At 45.7% G+C, this 21,262-nt stretch overlaps 2 protein-coding genes across 14 annotated transcripts in view; one reads left to right on the plus strand and one right to left on the minus strand.

Annotated features, from left to right (window-relative positions):
• The window catches only part of NEU2 (neuraminidase 2), a 75,875-nt gene that overhangs the window by 34,814 nt on the left and 19,799 nt on the right, over positions 1 to 21,262 (minus strand). Inside the window, exon 1 of one of the 8 annotated variants that reach the window (XM_084638345.1) lies at positions 3,471 to 3,886. The exons of 5 other annotated variants lie outside the window; for them this stretch is intronic. In XM_084638345.1, coding sequence (XP_084494471.1) covers positions 3,471 to 3,635 — 165 coding nt within the window. In that variant the 5' untranslated portion in view covers positions 3,636 to 3,886. Of the gene's footprint in view, positions 1 to 3,466; positions 3,887 to 21,262 lie in introns of those variants that run through there. 2 more of the 8 variants (XM_084638350.1, XM_084638349.1) reach the window with 2 other exon arrangements.
• NGEF (neuronal guanine nucleotide exchange factor) overlaps positions 1 to 21,262 on the plus strand; it is a 106,742-nt gene that overhangs the window by 17,158 nt on the left and 68,322 nt on the right. For 3 of the 6 annotated variants that reach the window (XM_084638341.1, XM_084638339.1, XM_084638340.1), the window contains exons 2-3: positions 11,189 to 11,540; positions 15,227 to 15,347. In XM_084638341.1, coding sequence (XP_084494467.1) covers positions 11,264 to 11,540; positions 15,227 to 15,347 — 398 coding nt within the window. In that variant the 5' untranslated portion in view covers positions 11,189 to 11,263. Of the gene's footprint in view, positions 1 to 11,188; positions 11,541 to 13,797; positions 14,028 to 15,045; positions 15,139 to 15,226; positions 15,348 to 21,262 lie in introns of those variants that run through there. The other 3 variants (XM_084638344.1, XM_084638343.1, XM_084638342.1) reach the window with 3 other exon arrangements.

Genomic DNA, 21,262 nt, shown 5'->3' on the forward strand with positions numbered 1-21,262 from the left:
CTTTACAAGCAGCTTTTGGCATCATCATCTTTATTTGCTCTGCCTTTTTTTTTTTTTTTTTTTTAAATATCCTCCTATTCTCCCAGAGCTTGCCATTTGGGCCTGTAAACCAGCATATCTGTCTATAAGATAAACTCAAGTATTTCAGCAAAAACAACAAGGAGTCCTTGTGGCACCTTAGAGAATAACACATTTATTTGGGCATAAGCTTTCATGGGCTAGAACCCACTTCATCAGATGCATGGAGTGAAAAATACAGTAGGCAGGTATAAATATACAGCACATGAAAAGATGGGAGTTGCCTTACCAAGTGGTCAGTGCTAATGAGGCCTAGGGTGACCAGATGTCCTGTTTTTATAGGGACAGTCCCATTTTTGGGGACTTTTTCTTATATAGGCGCCTATTACCTCCCACCCCGTCCCGTTTTTTCACAGTTGGTATCTGGTCACCCTAACAAGGCCAATTCAACCAGGGTGGATGTGGCCCATTCCCAACAGTTGACAAGAAGATGTGAGTATCAACAGAGGGAAAATTACTTTTTGTAGTGACCCATCCACTCTCAGTCTTTATTCAGGCCTAATTTGATGGTGTCAAGTTTGCAAATTAATTCCAGCTTTGCAGTTTCTCATTGAAGTCTGTTTTTGAAGTTTTTTTGTTGAAGAATGGCCACTTTTAAATCTGTTATTGAGTGTCCAAGGAGATTGAAGTGCTCTCCTACTGGTTTTTGAATGTTACAATTCTCGATGTCTGACTTGTGTCCATCTATTCTTTTGCGTAGAGACTGTCCAGTTTGGCCAATGTACATGGCAGAGGGGCATCACTGGCACATGATGGCATATAGCACATTGGTAGATATGCAGGTGAACTAGTCCCTAATGGTGTGGCTGATGTGGTTAGGTCCTATGATGGTGTCCCTTGAATAGATATGTGGACAGAGTTCGCAATGAGGTTTGTTGCTGGGATTGGTTCCTGGGTTAAGTGTTTCTGTTTCTTCGTTGTTTTTGCTGATACAGACTAACACAGCTACCCCTCTGAAACCTGCCAAGTATTTCAGTGACAATGCACCTAGGTAGTGATTTGGACTGGCACCCAATTTCAGTATGGTCCATAGTTGGGTGGGTAATGGATCTTAAGAACAGACCCTTAATATATTGCTTTTCAGGGATGAATCACCAGAGTCTAAGACAAATTCTTGAATTCGCTGGAGACATTCAGAGTTTGCCTTGGTTCACAGCATTAGCTTGACTGCTCTACTAGCAATAAGGTTGTTGGATGGCAAGCCAATACCATGTTTAAACATATTATTTAAGCTATTCCTCTTTATCAAATGAGGAAAATATTGTTGCAAATTGAGTACACACTGTTTATACTCCAGCAAATAACATCTGTTAATGCTCTTTGGGTTAGAATATCTACATGGGAATTGAAAGTATCACCTCCATATTTAATGGCCCTTCTTGAACTCATCACAGGAGACTGTTACAAAACTCTACTAGAATTTTCTGAGGGTATTAACAAACATGTGGACAAGGGGGAATCCAGGGGATATAATGTACTTGGACTTTCAAAAAGTCTTTTACAAGGTCCTTCACCAAAGGCTCTTAAGCAAAGTAGGCACTTATGAGATAAGAGGGAAGGTCCTTTCATGGACCAGTAACTGGTTAAAAGATAGAAAAAAAAGGGTAGGAATAAATGGTCAGTTTTCACAGTGCAGAGAGGTAAATAGGGTGTCCCCCAAGGATCTGTACTGGGATCACTGCTGTTCAACATATTCATAAACGATCTGGAAAAGCGGGTAAGCAGTGAGGTCACAAAGTTTGCAGATGATACAAAATTACTCAAGATACTTAAGTCCAAAACTGACTGTGAAGATTTACAAAGGGATCTCACAAAACTGGGTGACTGGGCAACAAAATGGCAGATTAAATGGAATATTGATAAATGCAAAGTAATGCATATTGGAAAACATAATACCAACTATACATACAAAGTGATGAGGTTTAAATTAGCTGTTACCACTCAAGAAAGAGATCTTAGATTCATTGTGGATAGTTCTCCAAAAACATCTGCTCAGTATGCAGCAGCAGTCAAAAAAGGTAACAGAATGTTAGGATCCATTAAGAAAAGGATAAATAAGACAGAAAACATCATAACGCAACTATATAAATCCATGATACACGCATACCTCAACATAGCATACAATCCTGTCACCCCATCTCAAAAAAGATATACTGAATTGGAAAAGGTACGGAGAAAGGCCACAGAAATGATGACAGGTCTGGACCAGCTTCCATATGAGGAGAGATTAAAGAGACTGGGACTGTTCAGCCTGGAAGAGAGACAACTAAGGGGGGATACAATTGAGGTCAATAAAACCATGAATGACATGGAGAAAATGCATAAGGAACGGTGATTTACCCTTTCACATAAAACACAAAAACCAGGGATCACAAAATGGAAAAAATAGGCAGCAGGTTTAAAACAAGCATAAGGAAGTACTTCTTCATACAACGCACAGTCAATCGGTGGAACTCGTTGCCAGGGGATGTTGTGAAGGCCAAAAGTATAAATAGGTTAAAAATAATTAGATAAGTTCATGGAGGACAAGTCCATCAGTGACTATTAGCCAAGACAGTCAGAGACAAAACCCCATGTTTTGGGGGGCCCTAAACCTCTGGCTGCCAGAAGCTGGGAATGGATGATAGTAGATGGATCAGTGGGCACCAACCACTGTCAGAAGATAGGATATTGTGCTAGATGGACCATTGGTCTGACCCAGTATGGCCATACTTATGTTCTAATGGTTACAGCTATCCAGATGGTTAAATTTTCCCCAATCATGAAAATCCTACTCTCCTCCACTGTGCTTATTTCTGTTCAGACACCATTGGTGGGTAAGGGCGGCTGTTAGCCTATCAGTGACTCATCTGTTCAGTCTGGACACCATTAACTTCCATGGAGGGGGAGGGGGGAAAGAGTGCCTCTTGCAGAAATAACATTAATCATTTTGTTTCTTTTTTCCAACATCACACACGTTTAATAAGAACGTAGCTGCATCTTTGAACAATCTATGTCAGTAAGATTCACCTTGTCATGCAACATCTCATTCTGTACAAGGCTTCTTTCTTTAAGCTCAAGAAGGACATTTGTGTGCTTTCACAGTCATTCGGCAGGTAACTGAAAGGAATAAGAAATCACACACACGAAGGCCTCAGTTCTGTAAGTGTTTCCTCTGGAGACTTGGATGCAGTGGAAATTATCCCACTGTGGCTAATGACTCCTCTGAAGACCTCAACCCATTGTTTATGAAGAAACAATCCAGTTATCATTTGTTACACACTGACAATGATTTCAGCACCGGTATAGGACATGAGAGATTCTCTGCCCCAAGGTGCTCACAATCTAGGCAGGAGAGACAAAGGGCAAAGCACAGAGGGATTTTGGTTTAAATGATATTGTTACTCACTTACTTGTGGGACATCGTGGCAAAAGCAAGTCGATGGGGGGATGTTGCGGTTCAGTGATGAGACAGAACACAGCTTTATGCAAGCAAACAGGCTGGTCAGCGGAGATGGGCTGTTCTGCCCCCCCTGCCTTCCACCTTCTCCTTTTATTATATTTCTCCCCCTAAGCATTACACACTGCTACACAAAGGAATGTATGACGTTGATTCATATGCTTAGTTACCATCCTCTATCTACTACAATCCTGGTTCTCAGGCCTTGAGCCCAGGCTAAAGAAACCTCCCACAGTTGCTGTCCAAACAATCAAGTTCTCAGGGTTCATATCTAGCCCTTGTCCTTGGATAGAGCAATGTGTGCATTGCTCCTAGGAAACAGTCAGGGTGTGCCCCGCCTGCTTCCAGGTGGAATAGCTAGACATTAACCCTTCAGGGGGAGATGCGAATGAGGAGTGGGTGGCAGTTTGGAGAGCACGGTTGTGAGAGCAGGCTAAGCTTGATCCGTCTCCCATTCAAGTCAATGAAAAAAAACTTCCAGTAACTTTAATAATGCAGGATCAAGCCCTCTGTACTGGTTTGGGGAGGAAACATGGGAAAAGGGGGCAGTTATAGCATCTCCCTTCTTTGTGCTCTCCCCCTTGACAGCAGCTCTTCCTCCTATTTCGTTCTACTGAGCCATGGAAAGTCATACTCAGTGAGTCTCTTTACCTCAGAGTCATTTAAATACCCCCAAATTAACATAATAATCAACATATTTATCCTCAATACATTTTCTATTTAAATGTTAACACCCGAGAACAGTCCAAACCACATCCCAGCTCCAAATGCCCCTGAACTTCAGGGAAGTTTGGATCAGAATCAAACTTTGTCACTGGCCCGTATATCTGTAATGGGCTGAACACTTTTTCTGCTCCTGATCCAAACCTTATGGCTCACAGTAAGAGAGCAAAAGTGAACCTTCTCACCTGCACACACTAACAAACCCCTGCGAGAACTGTCCCAGAAGCCAGCTGTTAAGTATTTATAGTTCAGTGGTACAGAACTTAACCTGACCTTTTGGGGTCACAAGTTGTTGTGCCTATTTCTGAGTAAGCCCACAGTTATGCCACCTGTCTCTTTCCCTTGGCAGCAGCTCATAAAGGGAACAGCTCTTCCTAATATCCTTATTAGCTCCACTGGGCCACAGAAAATTGCATGTGCTTAGAGAGCCCCTGTCAGCAGTAAGGAGGATTTAGAGAGACAGGGACACAACACTGAACAGTTAAACAGTCCACTCAATCTTGACCCAATTTTTGCTGGGGAAAATGGAAGAGCTGACCCGGCCTCTCCTCCTGTCACCGTGCCTCAGTGGGTCACAGCTGAGGATGCCAGATTCAGGACAAACTGCTGAGAAATAGGACAGACTCACCCCAAACTGATGGTTATTCTGCCATTAGATATACTGAGCCAGCAACAAAAGTAAACTTCTGTCTCATCACACTGGTTAACCAGAAGTAAAAAATGCAGTCTCCTTAGGCATTCCAGCCCTTGGCTCACCACGCAGACTCTAGACTTGATGATGAGTGGTGCTGAAAATGAATTTAATCAAACAAAGGGTTCTTCTGATCTCAAAAGATCAGCCACATAGCCAGGTCACTATATAACTCAGATCTTACCCAATAATCAGCCTATTGTCAATCCTTTAGTAGCTAAAATCTAAAGGTTTATTTTTAAGAGGAAAGAAGCAGAAAAGAGTTTAAATGGTTAATTGATTATATACATACAATCACAGCAAGGTATGTAGCAGTGATGGAATAAACTGCTGGTTTGCAAATGTCTCTCTGGAAATTACCCAAACAGCTTGGGGGTCATCAGTCCTTGTTGATAGCTTCCTTGTTAGAATCTAGTCCAGAGAAATGAAGCAGGATATGAAGACAAAATGGAGATGTTTCCAGGGTCTTGAATACCCTCTCCCATGTGGTATACCCTCTCCCCCTCTCACAGCTCACTAGCTCATGAAAGCTCATGCTCAAATAAATTGGTTAGTCTCTAAGGTGCCACAAGTACTCCTTTTCTTTTTGCGAATACAGACTAACACGGCTGTTACTCTGATACTTTGTATAAGATTTGTTGCAATTGTATAACAGTGGTAGCAACATTGATATACATGGTCATAGTTCAATCATACAGCGTCACACTCCCAAATAATCCATAGCCCTTCCTCCTCTCCAGCAAAGCACTCCTGAAACCCATAGGAATCATCTAGAGCAGAAGGCTTAAAAGCTGTTCAGGATCAGCCAGCCTCCTAAGAGTTACAGAGCCCAAGGCACCTTTTGCAAGAGTAGGGGTTGCGCCCCATTTCTGTGGCCCAGCAAATTATCAGAGTGATGAGGGGTAAGAACTACCTGTGATGCTCCATGACTTATCCATGTGATGCTCCATGACTTGACAGTCATCCTGGGCAATCCCTAGATAGTACCAGGTGTTTGGCTGCTAGAGAGGCTGGTCTGCTTGAGGTGCTTCAGAATACTGTCATGTCCATATACAAATACCATAGCACAAGGGTTGCCAGGGTCCTCTGTGGCAGAATGCTCATGTTTCACTAAAGGAGCATATAAGGAAGCCTTTGGGAAATAAAATCATATTGCATTTGCAATCCCAGTTGTCAAATAAACCTGGCTAGTAATTTCTCCTCAACACAAGTAGTTAGGGACTCTGCGCGTGTCTGCATCACAGGAAGGTATGTGTTGTGAGTAAGTGATTGGGAAATAACATGTCTCACAGGACACAAGAAAGGGGTCAATTTCTTACATTAAAGGAACCCTATAGAGAGGTAAACAGTTATTATAAAGAGGAGGGTGATAAATTTTTCTCCTTAACCACCAAGGACAGGACAAGAAGTAATGGGCTTAAATTACAGCAAGGGAGACTTAGGGCATGGCTACACCTGCAGATGTGGAGTGCTGTGAGTTAAACCAGCCCTCAGAGACCGCAGCAGGGAAAGCGCTGCAGTGTGTTCACACTGTCAGCTGCAAGCGCACTGGCGTGGCCACATTTGTGGTACTTGCAACGGCATTGGGAGCGGTGCATTATGGGCAGCTATCCCACAGAGCACCTCTTCCCATTCTGGCGCTGTGGCTTGTGGGAAGGGGTGGGGAGTGCAGGGCATTCTGGGTCCTGCCCCAATGTCCCGTGATGCATCAGTTCGCATCCCAGCAATCCCTATGCTTCCCACCACATTTGGTGACATCTTTCAATGTTTTTTGTCCTGCACACTCTGTCTTCTCTTTTGGTCTGCGGGAATGGATTCTGAACTGCTGAGGACTATGCTGATGGGTCTTGCCAGCATGTCATGAATTGCAATTGAGTTACTCCTTAAGCTACAGATAGTGAGGAGTCCGACGATGATGTCGACTCACATAACGCATATGACATGAGTTTGCTTGTGGCATTCACGGACATGCTCACCACTGTGGAGCGCCGCTTTTGGGCTCGGGAAACAAGCAGTGAGTGGTGGGATCACATCGTCATGCAAATCTGGGATGACAAGCAGTGGCAGCAGAACTTTCAGATGAGAAAAGCCACTTTCCTGGGACTGTGTGAGGAGCTCGCCCCAACCCTGCGGCGCAAGGACACAAGATTGAGAGCTGCCCTGCCAGTGAGAAGCAGGTGGCTATTGCAATCTGGAAAGTGGCAACTCCAGACAGCTACCGATCGATTGCTAACTAGTTTGGAGTGGGAAAGTCGACCGTTGGAATCGTGTTGATGCAAGTTTGCAGGGCCATTAATCGCATCCTGCTCAGAAGAATCGTGACTCTGGGTAACGTGCATGACATTGTGGCTGGCTTTGCACAAATGGGTTTCCCTAACTGCGGAGGGGTGATAGATGGCACGCATATTCCAATTCTGACACCAGCCCACCTAGCCTCCGAGTACGTTAATTGGAAGGGGTATTTCTCTATGGTTCTTCCGGCGCTTGTGGATCACTGTGGGCATTTCATTGACATTAACGCAGGCTGGCCCGGAAAGGTGCATGATGCATGCATCTTTCGGAACACTGACCTGTTCAGGAAGCTGCAAGCTGGGACTTTTTTCCCAGACCAGAAGATCATGGTAGGGGAAGTCGAAATGCTCATTGTGATCCTTAGAGACACCGCTTACCCTTAATGCTGTGGATCATGAAACCCTACACAGGGAGCCTTGACAGCAGCAAAGACCAGTTCAACAGGCTGAGTCGGTGCAGAATGACTGTGGAGTGTGCTTTTGACCGTTTAAAGGGCTGCTGGCGCTCTCTGTATGGGAAGCTGGACCTGGCTGATGACAACATCCCCACGGTTATATCCGCGTGCTGTACCCTCCATAACATTTGTGAAGGAAAGGGTGAAAGATCCACTTAGGCATGGACCTTGGAGGTTCAACAGCTGGAGGCTGAATTTGAACAGCCAGAGAGCAGAGCTATTAGAGGGGCCCAGCATGGGGCTGCAAGGATTAGGGATGCCTTGAGGGACCAATTTGAGGCTGAAAGCCACCACTAATGTTTGGTGCCCTGCACGGGAGTGAAGTGCAGTGGTTCCAATGTTAGTAGGAATCTCTGTTTGCTACATATGATGCACTGACTTGCAGTGCCTGTTGCTTTCTTGGGCTATGGTATCTTTTACTTAATGCAATAATAAAGAATGTTTTCAAAGCCAAAAAATTCATTTATTGAAAAGAAACAGAACTGCTTGGGAAACAGAAAGGGCATGAGACATCTGTGCAGTGTGGGATGAGGGAAGTGGGTGGGGTGGGGTGGGGAATGGGACAATCACAGATTTGAGTATGTCCTGTTATCATACTCAGCCTTCCTGTCTGGAGTGCCATGCAATGAGTGCTGCACTTCAGACTGGCTAAAATGCATGGTGATGGGGGTTGAGTGCAGTGAGTAAGGGTCGTAGTTTGCAGGGCTGGGTGGTGAAGCTACAAGTGTTGGAGGCAACTGGTGGCAATAAGAACCCAGATGTTGGGGAAAGTGGGTTGGCGGTGACATGGGGGCACAAGGAAAAGAGTTTTGGGACACGGGCTGCAAGCAGGGGTGGGCATGGAGGTGCTGCGCCTGCATTGCTACGAGCGCCTGTATCGAGTCTGCTTGGCACTCCATGATGCTTAGCAGCTGCTCTGTGCTTTGGTGCCGGCCATCCACATTCTGCTGGCAGACCCTCCTTTCACTCTCCAGCCACTCCTGCACTTTTTGATTTTCATTAAGGGTCTGGTGCATGACCTCATGCAGCATGTCCTCTTTGCTTCTTTGTGGATGCTTACTGATTCTTTGGAGTCTTTCAGCCATTAATAACAAGGATGGCTGGGATCTCAAGGTTGCATCTATAAAGCCAAAATGCAACACTTACCAGAGGCAGCATTGTTTACACCAGACAGAGCAATGATTCCCCCGTACTTAAAGACAAGCACAGTGTACACAGTAGAAGAAATTGCCCATTCCAAAACGAGCACACATAACCCACAGGAGCCCCAAAATGGTGAGTAAGCATAGGGTCAAACATAACTGATTGTTTCACAGCCGTATTGTCCTCTGGGGTTCTGTGCCTTGGCGGAGAGCCAACAGTAGCAGGGGGCCCCTATACTGAACACTGTCCCCACATTTTCCACAGGAGTTTGTCCTGGAAGATATCTCGCTGCTGAGGGTGACCTGGGAAGCAAGGGAGGGTCTTCTACTGCAATGTGGCTTCTGCCCTGGCCCACATGCAGCTTGCCTGTGTGCAGCAATGGTCCCCCCGCCCCTCATGGCACAGTGGCGCAGACATGTTAGCCTTACTGGGACAAGGAGCACAGTAGCTCTGCCAAGGAACCTGTACAAGCGGATTGCCTAGCTTCTGCATGAGACCTTTGAAGAGATCACTGAGGCCGATTACCGTGATGTGAGATAGTCCGCATCTAGGCATGCATGCAGCCCTAACCCTGCTTGCCCCAAGAGCCCACACCGAACAACTTCCTTCCCAAAATAAAAGCTGCTTACTGGGCCCCTCCTCTGGTGTTCTTCCCCAAGCACCGTCCGCTGCAACTGGCTACCTTCCTCCTGGCTTGAAATCAGCTTCTGGCTGCATGCATCTAGGGATACCCGGCTGTCCCCCTCCTCCTCAGCACCCTCTCTACTGCTTTCCTCCTCCTTCTGCCTTGTTGAACTGGGCTCTGAAGTGTCCATGGTGGTACTCGGAGTGGAGGTGGGGTTGCCCCCAAGTATTGCATCCAGCTCTTTGTGGAATCGGCAGCTCATGGGGGAAGCGCCGGAGTGGCGGTTTGCCTCACGGGCTTTGCGGTAGGCATTCTGCAGCTCCTTCACTTTACTCCGGCACTGTAGTGCGTCCCAGTCATGGCCCCTTTCCATCATGTCCCTTGATATCTGCCCGAAGGTACTGTAATTCCTATGGCTGGAGCACAGCTGGGACTGGACAGCTTCCTCCTCCCAAACACTGATGAGGTCTAGCACCTCGCCATTGCTCCATAGTGGGGATCGCCTGGCACGTGGAGGCATGGTCACCTGGAAAGATTCGCTGAGAGCTCTCCACGCCTGGCTGAGCAAACAGGAAGGGGATTTTCAAAATTCCCAGAGAATTTAAAAGGCGGGTCTGATGGTTGGTCACCTCAGGGAAGGGCAGTAGAGTTCAAAGTGATGACCAGAGTGACTAGAACAGGCATTGTGGGACACCTCTGGAGGCCGATCAGAGGGCATTAATAGACTAGGGCATCCACACTGGTGCTGCAGCACTCCAGCCAGGGTGTGTCAAGTGTTATGCTTCTCATGGAGGTAGATTACCAGGAGCGGAGTCCGGGCGCTCTACGTGTCTTGCCAGTGTGGACGCATCATGAGTTAGGGCGCCCGGGGCTGCTTTAATGCGCGCTAGACATTTCCTAACGATCAGGGTAGTTAAGCACCAGAACAAGTTCCCTAGGGAGGTTGTGGAATCCCTGTCATTGGAGGTTTTTAAGAACAGGTTAGACAGACACCTGTCAGGGATGGGCTAGATCAGTGGTTCTCAAACTTATTTGATCCTGCCCCCTTCTTTGTGTTTGTAGTTATTTATGCTCCCTTCCCTACCCACCAGGCACCCAGTCAACAGCGACCACTCTCTGGCCACCCAGCTCTGAAGGCAGAGCAGAGAGCAGCAGCTGCTGGCTGGGCAATACCGTGCCACCCTTACTTCTCCGCTGCTGCTGGCGGCAGTACTGCCTTCAGAGCTGGGCACCTGGCCAGCAGCTGCTGCTCTCCGGCCAGCTCTGAATGTGCACAGTAAGTTTCCCCTAAAGCTTCTCACACACACCCCAGAATATACTCCATGACCCTCCAAGGGGGTGCGTCCCCCAGTTTGAGAGCCTCTGGTCTAACTAATACTTAGTCCTGACTCAGTGCAGGGGACTGGACTACATGACCTACTGAGGTCCGTTCCAGTTCTACATTTATATGATTCTATGACACTACCCAGTAGAGTTCCCATTTTTAAATAATTTGTTCTGAATAACAAACTCATCATTGTTGTGATGTTTGTTTCATATGGGATGATGATGTGCTAGTCCAAATTAATGTTCAAGACACATCAATAAGGCTTGGAAGATGTGGGATGGCCCCCATAATCACAATGAACCAAAAAAATCAAGGCAGGTGGCAAATTCTGTATCATTGTAGATGGATGGCGCACTCTGATTTCTGAATTAAGTGGAACTTTCTCTGTTTTTTTTGTTTTGTTTCTGATTCTAAAGCAGAGAGATCTGATGAAGTCTATGGAGGTTACAGGTCTGAAGCTGTTCTGTTCCTAAACAATCATATCTGTTGTCATGGAGACAGAAGAACTGGAAGAGGTGGAAAGGCATTGCAGAAAAGCAGCCAGTGGTGTCAAGAAGGGCAGTTCTCAGCAGACAGCCTCACAGCCGGGTGTGAATTCTGAGGATGAGGAGAAGGCAGAGAGTGCTGATCATGTGACCCAGGACAGTGAGTCACAGACTCACTACATTGCCATTCAAAGAAATTCCAAGTATTATCAGTCCATGAGGCTACGGAGCAGGCAGAAAGAGAGGAATAACAGAGAGGGGATGAATGCTAGGCATGCTGTAGGTGAGTACCAGACCCAGAAGTCACTTCTCTTCCTTTTTCCACTGCAATTGGGAATGATGGGAAAAGAGGGAGCAGGCCAGTGCGGAGGGAGCTCCTGGCAGATCAACACTAGAGAAAGTGGGGGATTCCAGAACTCTTGTTTGAGGACCAGTCCTTGCCCATCTTCCACAACAGGAATTTTAGTGCCAATAGATTACTAGTAGTTAGACTGGAACTGCCAAATAGCCGACTCTTTAAACACGTTCTCATTGCAGAGAACCTGAGCAGGTTTGGAACCTATGTTCTGCCTCTCTCTGAGAGAAAAAATAGTGTAAGCAGGGAAAGCCATGCGGCAAGCAAGGAGGGAGCCAGTTTGCAGGAGCACACAGCGAGGATGGAGTGGAGAAAGCGAGACCTGTACAAAAGAAGAAGAACTGCACAGAGCATTGGGGAAATCAACAGAGAGAACAGAAAGGCAGAGTTGCCAGGGATACGTGCTCCAACATATACATTATATTCTAGATGGGCTGAGTGTGAGACAGGCCACAGAAGCTTTCTACTCTGTCATCCAGCTGAAGAGCACACTCCCCCATCCCCGGCAAATGAGCCATGCTTCTCCTGTCAGCATAACGGACATTTCCCACACCCCCAAACAGAGGCCTGGGAGATTCTCTCCAGAAAGTGGGCATTCAGTATCAAGTGGAGTGCCCCAGGGGTTGGTCCTGGGGCTGGTTTTGTTCAACATCTTTATCAATGATCTGGACGATGGGATAGATTGCACCCTCAACAAGTTTGCAGATGACACTAAACTGAGGGGAGAGGTAGATATGCTGGAGGGTAGGGATAGGGTCCAGAGGGACCTAGACAAATTGGAGGATTGGGCCAAAAGAAATCTGATGAGGTTCAACAAGGACAAGTGCAGAGTTCTGCACTTAAGAAGGAAGAATCCCATGTACCGCTATAGGCTGGGGATCAACTGGCTAAGCAGCAGTTCTGCAAAAAAGGACCTGGGGATTACAGTGGACGAGAAGCTGGATATGAGTCAGCAGTGTGCCTTTGTTGCCAAGAAGGTCAATGGCATATTGGGCTGTATTAATAGGAGCATTGCCAGCAGATCGAGGGAAGTGTTTATTCACCTCTATTCGGCACTGGTGAGGCCACACCTGGAGTATTGTGTCCAGTTTTGGGCCCACCACTACAGAAGGGATGTGGACAAATTGGAGAGAGTCCAACGGAGGGCAATGAAAATGATTAGGGGGCTGGGGCACATGACTTACGAGGAGAGGCTGAGGGAACTGGGGTTATTTAATCTGCAGAAGAGAAGAGTGAGGGGGGATTTGATAGCAGCCTTCAACTACCTGAAGGGGGGTTCCAAAGAGGATGGAGCTCGGCTGTTCTTAGTGATGGCAGATGACAGAACAAGAAGCAATGGTCTCAAGTTGCAGTGGGAGAGATCTAGATTGGATACTAGGAAACAGTATTTCAGTAGGAGGGGGTGAAGCACTGGAATGGGTTACCTAGGGAAGTGGTGGAATCTCCATCCTTAGAGGTTTTTAAGGCCTGGCTTGAAAAAGCCTTGGCTGGGATGATTTAGTTGGTGTTGGTCCTGCTTTGAGCAGGGGATTGGACTAAATGACCTCCTGAGGTCTCTTCCAACCCTAATATTATATGATTCTATGATCTTCTGCTTTCCCAGCCAAGGGGCTCACCTGACTCCATCAGTGAAAGGGCTCATTTTGCCCTGCGGACTGTGTTCAAGGAAAGTTCCTTCCCTTCTCCAAGCCAGCTTATGAGCAGACAGTGCAAGAGCAAGGAGCTGCTGCTTAATATTCTGCTACTGTTCTCAGTGAGGTTCCTGGACAGACTGTCTGTATCCAACGCAGACCTCACCTCCACCCTGTCAGCACAGCAGCATAACGAGCTCAGAGCAGTTCTCTCTGCATCTCCTGCTTACCCACCACCACAACGCTGCAGCAGAACCAGCTCAGAGGAGGACATTGCTCCTGCACACCCATAACATCATTGCACCGGACCAGTGTATAGAATGGCATCTCTTCTGTTTTGCCACAGCACCACTGCAGAAGGACCAGCTCAGAGCAATGCTGCTGCATTACATGCCCACTACAGCATCAGTGCAGTCTGATCTGCTCAGAGCACTGCTTCTCTCCTGCATGCCCACTCTGTCATTCCATTGCTGCAGTAGGATCCACTTAGAACGGGGCTTTTCTCTTGCACATCTGCAGCAATAGTTCAAGAGGGTCATTCAGAGCAATGTCTCTCTCCACCAGGCAACGCAGCAGGATTCACTAGGAGCAATACTTCTTTGCCCTGCATCACTGTAGCAAGCCCAGCCCTGAGCTATAGTTTCTCCTACTTCTCCCTCACCAAGACGGATCTGCTATTCTCTCTCACAGCAACAGGGCAGCGTATGCTTTGACACAAGCCTTAGTCTCATAACAGGAACCTCTTCTCACAGCATTTGCTGAAGTACCTGGAAACAAGGAATGGGTGAGCTCTTTTGTCTTAACTTCAAACCCGTTTGAATAGCATGAGTCCAAAAGTTTGACTCAAATGTTAATCTGTTCACATTCCACTAAGGAAAGACTCTGGAACAAAGAAGAAGAGAAAACCAGTGAAAACAGTGGGATGGAATACAGAACAGGAAGAAAAATCCAAATTGAAAAGCAAGAAGTGAGAGCAGAGAATGGGAATGAGAGAAAAACAAACCTAAAGGAAACTATACCCAGCATAAACAAGGGTCTAGTTTGGGGGGTGGAGAAAGATTTCCTTTAGCTAGCAAAAGAGGTTGGATTTTGTAACCAAGCTCCTCTGGCAGAGAAAGAGCATTTAAATGAGAGGAAAGAAAGGTATGAGAACTTAAGCTAGTTTTGTGAACCCTCAGAAACTGTCCCACAGGTTAGCAAAACCTTGGACTTCAGCCATTCCTTATGGAGACCCCGTGGCATCAACCAGGAGGGCATCTCTGAAACATGCTTCATTTAGGGCCTGGACCTGCACTCACTGAAGAGTGAGAGTTTTGCTACTGATTTAAAGTGGGAGCAGAGTTAGGATTTAGTGCAGAGTAAATCTAATAGAAAACATCCAGCCCCCAAAAGTGAGATGCACCCTTCCATTTCTGTGATTGCTATAGTGAGCCATGAACTTGATTGGGATTTCTACCACAGCTTTCGTTCGCTGTAAAAGCCACTCCGGCTCCTTTGAGGGAAAGAGGAGGAGCAATTAAAAGTAAAGCTCCTCCTCCTCCTACTGAAAGTTTACTTCATTTATCTTTCTATAAACTGAACTCTTTTACTGTGTGCCTGGAAGGGAGAGAGCTACTAAAGTCCTGGCATGGCAAAACAGATACCAGCACAAGAGAGAAGTCCACAGGTAACCCTATCAAGTCACTGGCTGCTGGGGGCCAAGGTTTCAGCAGTTAAAAGTCCACTTACATGCACAAAAATGCATTTGTATGTCTACATTCATTTTCTCATTTGATTGCATATGTAATTGGAGTAAATGCACGCGTAATCATCTGCAGGCAAGTGTATGCATATGGACCTCAAGCCTGCTTGTTTGAAAAGTTGAGTCTTAGGAATCAAAATGCAGCCCAGTCTGTGTAAGTCCCTGCTTTCTCCCACCTCCTTCAATTCAAACCAGTTGTTACCCGAAGTACATGTAAAGATTGTCCCTCTTTTCTGTCATAGCTTCACTCAAAAATCGAGACAGCAGAAGCAAACCTCTGAATGTGAATGTATTATCTCGCAAGGGACCCCCAGTATCAGTAAAATCTGAAGTGAAAACCTTGGAAGAACAATGGATACAAAGGTAAGGAGGAAAAGCAAGAGGGTGGTGAGGATTGCCTAAGCTGAACAACAGGGAAGCAATGTCAGAGCTACCAGGCAGAGAGAATACTGAGCAAAATTATATCTACCAATTCATCTCATCTCACCTTAAACTGCAATGCTGTTTTCATCTCTAAAAATTATACTCATCTAGCACCTAAAACTTTTATGCCAAAACTTTATCAGTATGAGTTTGGAGGCAAAGGGTGAAGGACAGGAGGGGAGGAGAGAGAGAGGAAGGGAGTGAGGAAGATGGAAAGGAAGAAGGGGAGAGCTCCTGTCGAGTGGCATTCATTTTGCCTTTGAAGAAGCTGGAAAGCTATTTTTAAGAGTTGCAGTTTTCTTTTGAGGTACAACATGGTATCATCAGGAGCTGGTAATAGAGGTTTGTACTAAGGTACACCTATTTGCCCTAAATCCCTCACCTATGGAGGTAACATAAAGGTCTTGATCCTGCAAATCTTTCTTCAGTGCACTGTAGAGAGGTGAAGGTTGACAGATTCTGTAGATAGTGTGAGCAGACACTATGTGTGGGCACAAGTAAGGCTGAAGAATAGGTGCAAGTCCTCTACAGAGAGTGAAACCTCCACTCCGAGTCCACTCCCTTACTGTGCGCGCGTGTGTGTTGACTTAAGTGGGATCCTTAGCACGCAGATGAAGAGCTTAGCTGTGCATACTCCTCTTTTGCCTCAGTTCTGCTGCTAGGCAGGAAGAAGGGGTGGTTGCAGAGCAGGACACTCTCAAATACAGGATCATGTCCCCTGCACCTTTTACATTATGTTTATATGCACGATACTGAGTCCAAGCCTACACTGTCAAGAATCAAGCCCTGAGACTTAAATACCAGGTGCATTACACCGGGTTGTGTGGTGCCACTTATGGGCAAATGAGTATCAATGAAAGATGTTTTCCAACAACATTACCTAGGACAAGGACTCCAATAGAGAGTTTTAATGCCTAACAAATAAATCAGTGAAATCATATTTAAATAAAGTAAAATGTCCTGGCTGGCACTGGGTGTTCTTTGGTATTAAACTGAGCACTTGAAATCAGACAGCTGCAGTATGCTGGAGTGTTAAACCCATCTGCCTTCCTTTTCCTCTCCCACTGGCGTAATCCTGGCTGTCAGCCTCTGACGTCCTGACACTGCCAGTTATGCAACTATAAAGCATGCAAATTATGATCCTAACTCGGGAGTCAAGAACAATTGAACCTTGCTGTGAACCATATTTCATATGCTGAGGCTTGCAGAGCCTGACAGGTCAGTACAGGTTACAAGTCATGTGTCTACAGAAAGCAGGCAGTGTGACGGTGCTGAGGAAGGATCATATCTACTGCAATTGGGCAGAGAGATTTGGCATAGAGAATAAGACCAGAGTTTAAGCTCCTAAACTGAGCCCCTGTCCTTAGCTTCCCTTCCATAAAAACAGGTGTAATTTACAGGAGCACCACTGGAAATATTCATGGTGGAATAACTACAAGAATCTGGGGCTATCATTGTTATCTCCAAGCATCACTATTCTTACCATTTTACTTTGGAAAAGAGCTAGCTAAGAAGCCTAATGTCATGTACAGTATAGGGAAGTGTAGGACATCTCATACCTAGTATGAAGTTGGTGCCCGTCAGCTAAGGTTTATCTGGGAGAAGGAGGCTGTGGGCCTGGATAGCAGGGACGCTTCCCACTGGTGTAGTTACATAGCCCCATAAGGTGCCTTGGGGGATGCAGCACCAGATACAGGGGGCTGCTTTCTTGTCACTTTGAGCAGTGACATCAACACTGCAGCATCTGTGTCAGCACTGAGGCTGGGCAGGCACAAGGGTGGGGGTTTTTTTAAACATGGATTAAAATAACCAAAGTCTGCAGATTTATCAAGGAATGTGTGTGGAATTTACAACCATGGCAGCTATTTCACAGCACACAGAAACACAACATTATTATTTGGGAAAGGACGTGAGCAGGAATCCTATAGCCAGTTGAAATCACAGGGGAAAATTTGGTACAGGTACAATACAAAGAACCTATTTATCTGACCTTATTTGGACAGGACGTTGGCCTTAACACCCTGTTCTGGGATTCTTAATAACCACAAGTAGCAAAGACCTTGCTATTATATCTCATTCAAAGCATAGCAAATTGTGCTACAAAAATGGTTAATAAAAAGTAAAATAATAAGAATGGTTTACTGTTCACAAACACTGACAGTGATGGTTTGCGGGGTACCCAGAACTGAGAGTTACCTTGTTACCCCCTACCTCCAGCATGAGGGAGTCTTGCTTGTGCTTAGCTGGGTATCAGCTCCCTAATATCACCAGTCTGTTAGCCACTCAAACACTCCTCCGGGCTATGCTAGCGCTTTGCCTTGCAGTTTAATAATAGGTGCACCCCAATCCCTTTGAAGCATTCCCTTGTGATATGCAGCCCCGACACTGACTGCTTACAGAAATACCAGGCCTTCTGTCCCCAAAGGAACAGTATGCACACCAACTTGTAAGATTCAAATCAGGATCAGCACTGTACTTAACTCCACAGCACTGAAATATATTTATAGTGAAAACCAGAGTAAGTTTATTGTCAAAGATTCAAGTGATAGTGACTAAGAATATTAGAAACAAATGGTTACATACAAAACAAAACCATAACATGCTTTCTAAACACTAAACTAACAGGTTAACCTCAAAGTTCTCTGCAGCTTTCAAGCAAGGTTGGCTGAGATCCTGTTTTCATGAATCAAATATACTGTCCATTGACTCTGTAAGTGCAGGATGAGGGGGTGTCTTATTTCCCCTCTTAGATATACCCCCAAAGTTTATTGTCTTTGTACACAGCCAGAATACCTCCCTCCACCCCTCTAGCTTGTTTTTTCCTGTGTGCTCCTTTCTTGTTGAATATGTATGTAACTAGGCATCCATTTTGTTAGCTTACAATGCTTAATTTACATCCCGACACAGAGCTACACATTCCTTCCCATCTATTTTTCATCTTTGCTGGTGACTACTACCTTGATACAGACTTTAAAATATATTTTCAATTTACATACATAACTCCTTACATAGTATCCGTATATACATTTCACAAGGATATTAAGGTCCAGTTTGACATTGGCTTTCATTTAAGAGCCCACATGACATTCTTTGGTGAACTCGAATGTACATACCAGAACCTGAATATTCCTGTAACCCCTTTGCCAGTCAGCATTCAGGGGTTCTTGTGTCACACTGACTTTTGGAAACACTAAATTACATAAATCCTACAATGTTTCAAGTTTCCTCAGATATATTTAGTGTTACACTGAGGTAGAGTGACCATATAGCAAGTGTGAAAAATCAGGGTAAGGGGTAATAGGAGCCTATATAAGAAAAAATCCCCAAATATCGGGACTGTCCCTATAAAATCGGGACATCTGGTCACCCTACACTGTGGGTTTCTTCTATTCCAGTGTACTTAACACATAGAGGAGGAAGACTACACAGAAACATGAGTTACCATACTGAACTAGAAGAGGCTCACAAAACAAGAGCAGTCCTCACAGAAGGACCAAGGTTTGCCATCTGGCCCTCCCATTCGGATCATTAACCTCCTCAGCTACCCCATTCTGCGCCCTTCTCAAGCTCTCGTCTACCTATAATTCTTCCTGAGCACTTACTAGCTCCCCCTAGTTCTCCCCAGCCTCCCCTCAGTACTCTCCTACCCACAGTCCCTGCCAAACTCTCTTTGCTTCCTCTCAATCACTAGCCTTGTAAGGAGTAGAACTTCAGGCCCTTTTGCTATAAGCCCCATACTATCCACTCTTTTGGCTTTCCCCTGGACATTACAGAGCTCAGCTCCTTCTGGTACTGCTTCCTGTTCTCTTTGGTACCCATTGCCATGGTACCAGAGGGAGCTGTACTAAACAAAAGCACCAGATGCTTCTCTCCTCCCCATAGTTTGCTGTTGTGGACACTAGCACAGCTCTTCAGCTGAAGATAGTTGTGGTGCTGATCAAACAGCATTGCCTGAAGCTACCTCCATCTGGGTTCCCCTTCACACAATCTTTTCAAATATCAGCCTCTACATGAGCATCCCATAAGTAGACTGGCAGATAGAGCAGTTATTTGAAGATGAGAGCCATCTAGTTTGCATCTTTCCTTTATCATCAGCTAATAAGATGCTGACCAGATACTAAATAGAATTAATAGTAACAACAAGGGGGAGGGAACACAAAGCAAAATAGGGAAAGAATTGGTTAATGAATATTTAGATAACTTAGTTGTATTCAAGTCAGCAGGACCTAATGAAATTCATCCTAGGGTTCTTAAGGAACTAGCTGAAGCAATATTGGAATAGTTAGCTCTTAGCTTTGAGAACTCCTGGAGGACAGTTGAGGTCCCAGAAGACTAGAGAAGGAAAAACACTGCATCTATCTTTAAAAGGGGGAACTAAGAGGATCCAGGGAATTATAGACTAGTCAACCTAGTCTTTCAATACCTTTCAATACCTGGAAAGACACTGGACCAAATTAAACAATCAGTTCAAAAGCATCTAGAGGATAATAGGGTTATAAGGAATAGCCATTATTGATTTGTCAAGAACAAACAAATCATGCCAGACCAACCTAATTTCCTTCTTTCACAGTGTTACTGGCCTAGTGGATGGGGGGAAACTGTAAACATGATCTGTCTTGATTTTAGTAAGTGTTTTGACAGTGTCCCACATGACAGTCTCATAAGCAAATTAGGGAAATGTGGTCTATATGAAATTACTATAAGGTGGGTGCACGACTGTTTGAAAGACTGTACTCAAAAAGTAGTTATCAATGGTCTACTGTAAAACTGGGAAAATGTATCTGGTGGGCTCCAACAGAAGTCAGTCAAGTCAGTCCTGGGTCTAATACTATCTAATATTTTCATTAATGACTTGGATAATGGAGTGGAGAAAGTGCTTATAAAATTTGTAGATGACACCAAGCTGGGAAGGGTTGCAAGAACTTTGGAGGACAGGATTAGAATTCAAAATGACTGTAACTGCCCTCCCTCTTGGGGTTAAGGCATCCTCTCTTAGCAGCATCAGGGAGTTATGCCTGTCAGCCATTCTACCTTGAGGCCACACAATCACCCAGATATCAGTTCAGGTCTGCAAAAAAGAGGAATCGACACACCATCAGTCAGCTTGTAACCCCAGCCTCCTGGCTAGGGTACACAGCAGAGACTAGGGCTCCAGCCCTCTGGGTGCAGGCAAAGCACTTCATCACTCTATGGCCCTCTGCCTCCTGGCTGGGGCGGACAGCAAGAATTAGACAGTCAATGTCGCTGGCCTACTGACCTAAACGTTAGTGTGCTGCCAGCCCCGTGCATGCGGCTGGGGTTAGGAGGATCCAGGCTCCAGCGGGTCTCAGCCCAGGGACCTAGCAGTGGCAGGTGATCACGCCACTGGGCTGGTGGGGAAACATGTGGTTGTTGCCTCATGTCCCAGCAGCACAACTGGACCAAAATCTGGTTTTGCTGAGCTACTTCTTACCAGTTCCTGCTGTCACTGCTCTGTCACTGCTGGGATCTGGCTCTCAGTCAGGCAGTGGTCTGGTCTCTCCCCAGGGTCTGCTGTCTCCTGGGGCAGTGGGTTTCCTTTTCTCCACATGGCAAGTCGTGAGCTTTGTTGAGGGCTCAGCTCCCTGCATGGCTTTCTGCCTCCATCCCTGGTCTGGGCTCTACTGAGCTGCAGGGCCCTATTCTTATACTTCCTGTCCCGCCCCCGCACTTGGTTGGCAGCACTCAGTAATACCCCACTCTGCCTCACTACACAGTCCTTAACAAGTTGGAGAACTGGGTCTGAAATCAACAAGGTAAAATTCAGTAAAAACAAATGGAAAGTACTACACTTAGGTGGAAAATGCAAATGCACACAAATGCAAAAAAGGCAATAA

This window comes from Lepidochelys olivacea (genome assembly GCF_965140295.1).
Source record: "Lepidochelys olivacea isolate rLepOli2 genome assembly, chromosome: 9".
Taxonomy (NCBI): Eukaryota; Metazoa; Chordata; order Testudines; family Cheloniidae; genus Lepidochelys; species Lepidochelys olivacea.